Source organism: Hemibagrus wyckioides, linkage group LG29, assembly GCF_019097595.1.
Source record: "Hemibagrus wyckioides isolate EC202008001 linkage group LG29, SWU_Hwy_1.0, whole genome shotgun sequence".
Taxonomy (NCBI): Eukaryota; Metazoa; Chordata; class Actinopteri; order Siluriformes; family Bagridae; genus Hemibagrus; species Hemibagrus wyckioides.
This window is the reverse complement of record NC_080738.1, coordinates 7,294,340-7,304,555: the sequence shown is the minus strand read 5'-3', so window position 1 is coordinate 7,304,555 and position 10,216 is coordinate 7,294,340. Positions and strand designations below refer to the sequence as shown.

At 41.8% G+C, this 10,216-nt stretch overlaps 1 protein-coding gene across 1 annotated transcript; it reads left to right on the top strand.

Annotated features, from left to right (window-relative positions):
* The first annotated feature begins 344 nt into the window (after window positions 1–344).
* fbxo10 (F-box protein 10) lies at window positions 345–10,144 on the top strand. Its single transcript, XM_058384914.1, has 11 exons — window positions 345–499; window positions 1,035–1,663; window positions 1,911–2,690; window positions 3,708–3,857; window positions 4,102–4,238; window positions 4,542–4,612; window positions 5,723–5,875; window positions 6,593–6,901; window positions 7,893–8,203; window positions 8,357–8,538; window positions 8,628–10,144. Exons 2-11 carry the CDS (start codon window positions 1,073–1,075, stop codon window positions 8,803–8,805), a joined length of 2,862 nt encoding a protein of 953 aa, XP_058240897.1. The 5' UTR covers window positions 345–499; window positions 1,035–1,072; the 3' UTR covers window positions 8,806–10,144.
* The last annotated feature ends 72 nt before the right edge of the window (window positions 10,145–10,216 follow it).

Here is a 10,216-nt window from a genome sequence, read left to right as displayed (position 1 = left end):
TAAGTGGTATGGAAAGCTGATGGATGAATGGATGGATGGATGGATGGCAAATGAAGTACAAATATGGAGGAGAAAAACAGTGCAAACAATGTACATGAATAGAATGAGAAAAGAAAATTAATAATAATAATAATAATAATACACTAATGTAGGAAAATCTTCGCACAAGAATTTAGATTAAAAAAAAAAACAAGAAAAAACAATACCACTAAAAACAAGCTGATTTGTAATTTAGGTGAATTAATATAAGTATATGTGATTCACACTCTGCAATAACAATAGTACGATTTTATAGATAATATACACGCTGTACTGTTATCAACTGACCCCGCCCCTTTTGTGAGAGCTCAACTAGGCCCCGCCCACTGTTTCTGTTTCCACGCCTTTAGAAAACGGGAGCAAGCGGCGCGAGGAAAACAAGGCGCCTGTGATGTTTATGCGATGCGAGCGATTCAACATTTGCTTTGAAAAGAAAAATGAAGCGGCGATCTAGCCGAAGGTAGGCTTAACACTATTACTGTCTGTTCATGCGTTTTGTAAGATTTTTACGTCGTATCGTGTTGATGCTTTTTCCGCTGCCGTAGCACGAAGCTGAAAAGTTGCACTAGAAGCTTCCTGCTGCTTTTTTGGGCCATTTTTTTTTCCTTTGCATGACCGCTGTATTCAGATGAAAGATAACGGCTTTTGATCATGGGAAGCTTTTGATTACGCCTGGATGTGTATTTATAGCTATAGGTTCTTTTCAGGACAATATCAGACTGCATTCTGTAGGCGGTGTGCACAACAATGTAGTGCAGTAAGATGCATGACTCTGGAGTGCAATAATCCAAAACAAAAAATAGAAAAAAAATCTATAGATCTGTTCGGAAATAAGATCTAACAGCATGGAAGCTTATGAGCCCATTCTTATAAACGACTATTAATTGGAATGCACTTTCCAGTTTAGTCATGGTCTTGTGTTTACTTTGATATCTATGAGAAAACTCCATTTCTATTGCTCTCCCATATACACATGTAGTTATCTTGTTTTCCAGGTGATGTTCCTTCATATGTCCTAACCACTGTGCCAGCGATGGAGGCGTCCAGCCTGCCTGCAGAGCTGTGGCGCCTTATCCTGGCCTATTTACCCCTGGCTGACTTAGGCCGTTGTTGCCTGGTATGCCACGCATGGCGGGAACTCGTGCTGAGCCTGGATAGCACGCGCTGGCGTCAGCTTTGTCTGGGCCTCCCAGAGTGGCGGCATCCAAATTGGCCACGCAGACCTCACCTGGCACCGCCATCCTGGCGTGAGGCTCTGCGTCAGCAAGCCCTGGCCAGTCGCACGTGGACACAGAACGGAGCCGAGCTCCACTCGTCTACCTGCCTGCACCTGTTCCGGCGTAGGAAGGACAGGAAAGTGTGGCATGTTGGCTCCGTGCCCGGACACGGCTATGAGACACTGAGAGGGGCACTGGCAACTGCTGGGCCATACGATCGGTTGCTTCTCCACCCAGGTATCTATGAGGAGCAGGCAGAAGTGACTCTAAAAGTGCCTGTTGAGATTGTAGGGATGGGGAAGCTTGGTGATGTAGCTTTGCTGGTGAGCTTTGATCAGCAGTGCCCGACTGCCAGGCTGTGTAATCTGGTTTTGATGCCAGCATGGTTTTCGCCAGTGGTGTATAAGGTAAACAAATACATGTACGCACTTCTTCACACACACTCATATGATATATCACTGGGAAAGTAAACATTATATTGTTGGTAAGTCTCATATTAGTATTTGTAAACTGCATAGCATGCACAAAGTTGGGTTGTAGATTTGTCTTCTGCAAATATGAGGATATTTAAAAATGTTTTTAGTGGTCTTGTAAAAAAAAAAATGTTCCAAAATCTTCACTATGCTATACTTTTTTCTGTTTTGCATTTGCTAGACATCTTCAGGTCATGTCCAGTTGGACAACTGCAACTTTGAGGGCTGTCAGTTGCATGTCAGAGGACCAGGCACCTGCCAGGCTCGCTTCTGTTCCTTTGCCCAGGGAAGCTCCGCCCACTTTCTAGGTGTGGCCATCAGCCTAATGGACAGCTGTGAGTTTTCCGGTGGTGACTCTGCCTCAGTTACTGTGGAAGGCCCACCGGTTTCGGAGCGCAACTGGGCTTGTAAACACCTGGCTGCTTTGGCTAAAATGTTAACCGTCTCAACTGTGAGTGGCCTGGACTCAAAAGACAACCTGGGTGGAGTCAGTCCCAGAGATTCTGTCTTAGAGGACTGGACTAAACAAGACATGGACTGGGAAACTGGCTGGACCAAATCGAAACCTCTTAATGGAGGTCTGCTTTCAGGTCAGGAGGGCACGATGATTGAGGATGACAGCATGGACACATCGAGTGAATCCGGTGATGAGGAAAAAGTTGAGAATGGAAATAACGTGGGTTATACACTCTCCTACGAGCAGCATGGTCTTGCTCACCTCTCGGAGCCACGGAAGCCAGATTTTTCCATGTTTCCTGTGCTGCTGAGCCTAAGTGCAGAGCTGCAGAGGGACACAGATGCCCAGGAGCTGGCAAATTCAGTGCAAGGGTGCTTACTGCACCACTGCCTGCTGCGTGATGGCAAAGGGGGCGTTCATCTGTGTAACCATGCCCAGGCCAGACTGGAAGCCAACATGTTCCGTGGACTCAACTATGCAGTGCGCTGCATTCAGTATGCCAAGGTAAGCAGGAGAGGTGGACGTCAACGTACTAACTAACCTCAAACACACACTGTCTTTAAAGCTAGCATAGGTCCCTCAAATAAAAATGACCACTATATTAGGAACACCTAGTCTGTAATCTTATCTAATAAAAATGTCATCTGTTACACTCAGTAGGTTGTAACTGGTTAGTTGTACTACGCCTTAACTGATAGAAGACTCCTGTACCCAGTGAATATAATCTTAACCATGACATCACAAAGTCAGAGCAGGTAGCTTTATGCATTGATTGATTATCATCCCTGGCAAAAAAGTTTCTTCTTTCTGTATTCCATATAGTCAAGCTGCATTTGTTTCTCTTAAAGCAAAAAAAAAAAGGCTAGGGAAGGAGCTACTGTTTCTAGATGATATTATGTTAGTGATCACATGACCTAGCTTGGTGCACAGACATTGAACAAAGCTATAAATGTGTAAAAGGGGCATTTTGTTATACATCAGCACCTCGTTGTTGAGTTCAATGCCAAACACGTACACAATTGTGTTTGATCGTCAGAGGACGTGCGTCCACACAGCATTTAGTAATTAGGGTGCAGGGTTTGTGCTTATATGGATATGTACGAGTCTTTTTCCTTGATGAAATTCTCAGGATTCTTTCAGCTCAGGAATCCTGGTAATTACTATATGCCAGTTGAATTCTTGTAACATAAAATGGTACTGCATTTCTGTGTATCTAGGAAAATTCAAGTAACTGAAAAGATAGGCACAAAAAACTCTGCAGTAATGTTTATTAAGTTTGCTTTCTTGTCAGTTCCACGCTGTCTAGCTCAAGTTACGGAAAGCGATTATGTGTGAGAAATCCAAACAAGATCCCTACCAGAATCCTAATGGCGATGTTTTTAGTAATGATACTAGGGTTAGATAACCCGAATGTCTGGTTGATCCACAAGTGACCTATTATTATTTAAATAGCCATTTAAGGGCAAATGCATCCCGGGAAGTCTAAACATATTTACTGGAGGATCTCTCTTCCTGTGTTAGATGGTGATGTTGCGCAACGAAGTGAGTGGGTGCCGAGCATCTGGTGTTTTCCTGCGGCTCTCTGCTCAAGGCCTCATCGCCGAAAACAACATCCACTCGAACGGCGAAGCAGGACTCGACATACGCAAAGGAGCCAATCCCATCATCCTGGTAGGTGTTAACTTCCTGCCGAGTTGCTTTCCAGCTCACTGGACAGAAATGTGTTTCTAATCATAATCATAATAATAAAAACAGAAGTGAATCCATTTTGTCTATGAGCGTTGATCTGACAAATCATTCCAAAGCATACCTCCTCTTCAGTAGTAGTGTGAGAACCTTAAAGTCTACTAATTTCACATGCTTTTAATCCGTCTTTTCACTCCCCCCCCCACCCTCTCTCTTTTCATGGCTGCAGTGTAACAGAATCCACAGTGGCCTACGTTCCGGGATCGTCGTCCTGGGCAACGGGAAAGGTTCCATCCGCAGCAACCAGATCTACGGCAACAAAGAGGCCGGAGTCTACATTCTTTTCAACGGCAATCCTGTGGTCAGGTAGCAAAGAATTTGTATTATTTATATCTGGTTAGGTACATGAACAAAATCTAAATGTTATTCCTTAAACCACGGTGCTGCTGAATGCTTAAATCTGATTGGCCGGAAGTTTTGATGCTGATCTATTGTGTCAGCTTTAAATATCACTGCTGGGTTGTGAAATTGTGAAAGTCTACCAGCCAACAGTGCTGTGATCACAATTGCATTCTTCATCACTTGTATATCACTTTGGATTAAATCAAATCAGTAAACATAAATGCACAATGGATAGTCATTTTCCATTTGTTTTTCTCTTTCTGTCAGCGGGAATCACATATTCCAAGGTCTGGCTGCCGGCATTGCTGTTAACGAGAATGGAAGAGGACTGATTACTGGTTTGTACGATTATCAGTCCTGTCTAATTATATATACTACTAATGATTACAGATGTGCATGAAGCCATAATGAGGTTTTAAGATGCCAGTGTGATGGGCTTCGGTCCAAATAACATTGCAATTACAAGACCACTAAAATATTAGAGACGTAGCGATAAGGACCATTTGAGTGGTGTGTATCCTACAAAAATATATTTGAGATGTAGCCACAGGGAGTTCATCAAAATGGGGAAAGGTTTATGACTGTTGCTGCAGAAATCTCACCTGGCTAGCTAAATCTGAAAAATATATGAGGTAGCAATGGTCACAGAGGTGGTAAAAGTGCTACAATTCTTAACTTACTTGAAAATATAAAGTCTTAAAATTACTTAAAGTATGAATGTAAAATGATCTTAGGAAACCTTTAACTAATACTGACTGCCAAAAGCATTCACATGTTAGCTAAAGTGATGATAATGCTGCATTCAAGGTGCCTTGTAAGTTTAGGTTATATTATCATCATTTTTTTTACCTCAGTGTGTAGAAGTTTGAAGTGAAAAAAGAAAAAACTTGGCTGCCTCCACAAAAGAGTGTCTATTTTTTGCATGTAAAACTCATAAAAAGCTAACTATAAAGCTAAAGTTGAGGATTACCTTCTCTAAACAGCGATCAATGTTATAGATTTAACCGTATATATTAACTGATCTAAAGCTAATACTGCTGTAAGTTAATTTCAGAGTAAAGATGGTGTACTTTACATCGCTTACAGTGAGCGGACATGTTGTGTTGATGTGACTTTGCAAACGGAGGGAACTAAAGACTAAATTGAGTTGAAATTTCCAGTGCAAGTCTATTGTGCTTCATTTTCCTTGAACTACAGCATAAGCTGAATTCTAATCACGATACGGTCCGCCTTAATAAATACCAAATGTGTGTAGTAATAGAAAGATTGCAGTGAGAGGTGTTGTTCTTGCTGTTGAAGCTTAGATCTATTAGGACTTTTATCTCCTTGAAGCTGTCTGATGCCGAAAAAAGATACAAGGAACAAAACAAGGAAAGTACAGATTTATACTTTACTGTTTGAAAAGCAGACTTCCAGCAACAAACTCAACACCCTTTCTTTTCCAACAGGGAACGTGATAAGGCAGAATCAGTGGGGTGGTGCGGACATCCGTCGAGGAGGTGATCCAATCCTGCGCAATAACTTCATCTGTCATGGCTACTCCGACGGAGTGGTGGTGGGGGAGAGGGGAAGGGGTCTCATCGAGGGCAATCACATCTACGGTTAGCACTTCCTGTCTCCTTAAGATGCTGTTTTCTCCCTCTAATGGTCGGGCATTAGAGATTTGAGAGATTCAATTCATTACACATCTGAGTGACTTTATTCAATCTACTGAATTATGGCAATTTCCAAGGCTTTAAGTGATTCATTCTTACTTGGTATATAAAATTAAACAAGTATAGTGTACTATCTTAGTTGTAGCTGCAGAACAGCTAAATTAGCTGAATGTAGCTAAAATAGCTAAAAGCTAAGATGATTTTGCCAGACAGAATTTTAGTATTATTTATTGTGAGCTCTATACCTGGGAATAATAACAAATATGTGCTAGTTTACTTAACATGTTTCCATAACTATAGCTATATTTCAGTAGTTAGCAAACTAGCTTGGGTAATTTTAGTGAGAATGGGGGAAAAATTGAGTTGTTAAGGATTGTTGATAGTTTGGACATTGATACATTAGCATCTGAGAAATTGTCAGTGCAAATTGAACAAATGTACTAGCAGCTAACTAGCTGGCTAGATAGACATAATGTATATTGATCAGTTCTAGCATTTCTACAAGGGTAAAGCCTACTGTATGTTTCCTAGGCAAATTTGGTATCATTAAAAAAATAATGGTTTATTTCCAATTTTAAAAATTTCTAATTCCTTAGCATCACTTAGTTCAAACGTGGCATGACGATCCTAAACATTTCAAATCTCTCACATTTGTTCTGGTAGGTAACAGGGGCTGTGGGGTGTGGGTGATGTTATCGAGCCTTCCGCAGTTGATCGGAAACTACATAACCCATAACCGCATGTACGGGCTGGCCGTGTTTTGCCGGAAGGACCCGGCATTTTCAGCAGGCAGTGAGCGAGGAGGAGGAGGAGGAGGAGGAGAGAGGGAGAGAGGAGGCCAGGAGAACTTTCACGAAGAAGGCGAGCTGCTAGCTTGGGAGAGCGACATGGACAGTGAAGACGAGCGATTCTCAACCCGCCGCCCAATCACGGTTGCTTTAGTGGAGAATAACTGCATAAGCCAAAACGGAGGTGAGAAACAATGCGAAGGCAGTGTTGATTCCCTCATTCTTGACTTATACCATTAGTAGTAGTAATAGTAGTAGTAGTAGTAGTAGTAGCATGCCTAGGTGTGACTTGTAGTGTAACTATGAAGATGTTTTGTTACTCATTCATGTTCAAGGAATTAGTCAGAGAAACAACTAAAAGTTGCCAACTCTCAACAATGATGCTCCCACCAGCATGATTCACCATGTATGCAATATTATTAGTTTTTTCCATGGTCTCATCAGTTCTGGTGAGGTTTCCTGTAAGCTTCTCCCATTTGGGCTATGGATCTCTATAGCTCCTTGGATCTTTCTCTGTCTAATATCCCCCTTTCCCAGTCACTGACCTTTTGTTGGTTTGTTATTGAGGATGATGTCAGCCCATTTAGAACATAACTGACTCCATTTTCTAATTTAAGTAAGTAATCGGAAAAATAAAAGCACACCCACACAAAGTAAATAATGTTTAATTATTATTATTATTATTATTATTATTATTATTATTATTATTATTATTAGGGGGCCAAGCACCTAAGGTGCTTCTTCTTGTGGCTAGGATGTCTGTGGTAGCCCATAGAACCGGCTTTTAAAAAGTTGTGAAATTTGGCATACTGATTGAGGAGTGTCTAAGGAACATCCACACCAAATTTGGACCAAGTGCTACCAACGCTCTAGCACCACCGCCGGGTCAAATTGTGGTGGTGAATGTGAATCTCTAAGAATCACTGTTACAAGACTTTCAAAAATAGAGGACCTGGATGACTTCACAGCCAGCTAACCTGAAATACTTCATCCGCATTTCTTTCACCGCATCTTGCACTCTCACTGTTTTTATTCATTATCCATTTCTTTGCAGGTCTTTGAAAGATGTTCATTAAACATGCTCTCTTCTCCTCCATTAAGCCCATTTCTTTTCACTGCCAGGTTGGAACGTAAGCTTTCGATTTGCTTTATCATTTCATGTCTGTTTAACACAGCGGTGGGCGTGTATGTGAAAAGCAGCGAGGCGCTAAATGTGGTGGGTAACATGGTGGCCAGCAACCGGGCGGCAGGCGTGGCCATCGTTCAGAGTGCGCAACTGACGCGACTCGTCAGCAACTGCATCCATGGCAATGGCAGAGCAGGAATCACGGTAGACCGGGAATGTCGAGTGGAGCTCCGAGGCAATGGCATTTACGGTAACAGTTACCATGGCGTTTGCTTCCGTGGTGATGGGCAGATCATGGAAAACGACGTAGCCGGGAACGGGGCAGTCGGGATACGGCTGATAGAAAGCACAGATGTAAAAGTAAGCTTTGTTTTTTTTTGATTTCTCTGACAACAATTTAATGGAATGTTTATGACAAATATATACCATGTTAAGAGAATTTGAGTAATAGATGCTGGATAGATATTGAAGTAGTATACATTTTTATATACTGTATTTGCGATCTGTTTGCAGGTTCTGAGGAATCGTGTGCAGTCTTTGCGTGGTTGTGCCATCTCTATAAGAGAGAGGGTTCGAGGTGTGATCCAGGAAAACCTGGTGTACCAGGGCTACCCTGACAACAATAAACCGCACATATACACCGACCCGCTCAACCAAGAGTGTGTCGTACTCAGCAACACTCTGCTCACACACAGGTAAATGACACACAAGTGTGTTTGATTGGAATAATTAAGTTCATAATCACTCTCTAATTCTCTCTCATTCTCTAATCTTCAATTCTCAGACCAAACACAAGCTGGGCTTTAGAAAACCCACCGCCTCGTCCAATCGGCAGCAATCCGCCGAGCTCTGCGCCTTCGTCGCGCCCTGCCCATCTCGCCATCAGCATGACGAGCCGTATCACTGCCACTGTAGAGAGCGGCTGCCATAACAACGGCAGCATCTTCTGTTGCATTCTATGAGGTTCATTTTTGCACTTGGGATTAAAAGCACTTTTATTAGGACCCTGTTATAAATAAAATATGGACTTAGTAACTGACGTAGATGAAAATGCAATGGATATATGCATGGTGGTCTGGGAAAACCTACTGGATCTAAAACCTTGCAGAGGATCTGTACACAACAAATGTCATGCTTCAGTCACATTTTCGGATATCTAGGTGCTGTAGTGAAATGGTGATTTATTTTGTAATGAAATGAAGGGTTTTCCCAGGCTGCCAGCTGTATTTGAAAGATTATGTTATGTCGCTGTTGTATTCTGAGCAGTTAGTCTCACAAGTTCCATTCCTGATAGAGCGCTCTGGATCTACTCCTCTAACACAAAGTAAGAGGACACACACACACACACACACAGGGTCAAAAGAAGACTTCAGTTACTGAAACGACTTTGGAGTTACCGCAGGATAGATGTGATACCCAGGTGCACTGGATTCAGACGTTTTACAGACAACCTTGCTGAAATGTCTGATTCCCTTTCACTGAAGCATTGAAGCTTAAAATTTCTCACTTCTTCATGTAGACAGGATAAAAAGCAGTTGAAAATTAAAAGCATGGCATACTCAGAAAAAAAAAACCAAGAATCCCAAAGTTCATGAATTTTGTCACCATGGACACATGCATACAGTTGCTAGATAGTCATACGCTGAATATGAAAATATATTATTTCCATGTACTAACCATGGACTTCCCGTCCGTCCCGGGTGACGGATTGGGCCCAGAATAGTTGGTAAACAGGTGAGGTGCACTGTGGGATTTCGAGTCCTGCTCGTTCCTTTCGCTGAGCAACTGACGGAGCATCAGCATATAACAGGCTACTCCATAGCATGAGGTGATGTTATTCAGCCTCAGCATGGCCCTTTGAGGTTTATGCTGCTGTGCACATTTCGGAGATTTTTTTCCCCCTCCCTTTCTTGCAACCTGGCAACCGCTCAGTAAATAAGTGGTAGGGAAATCATGGCTCAGTGCTTAAAGGTGTCTAATCTTTTGAATCGTATCCTGTTTCAATGGTAAATCTCTCTCAATACAATCTTTTGCCAAATGTATAAATGCAAGCAAACCATAGTAGACAATCTATAAAATAAAAATTTTTTTTATTATCTCCTAGGTTTGAAATGTAACCGAATCAAACCTTCAAACATGTCAAGATTTTCTCAGCTGTATTCATTCACAATTGTTAAAGAAACAACCCTCTTTTTTTCATTTTTGCCCTTTATCTTAAATAGTGCAATATGTGATGTTGGAAATGTGCCTATTTTTACTGTATGCCTTTATTTTTTATACATGTTGTACAGCCCGAATGATAAATCCTTATGGTTGATCCTTTCGGATGTGTCTGGTTTTAATTCCCTGTGAGGTTAGACAAGGCTTTGTAAA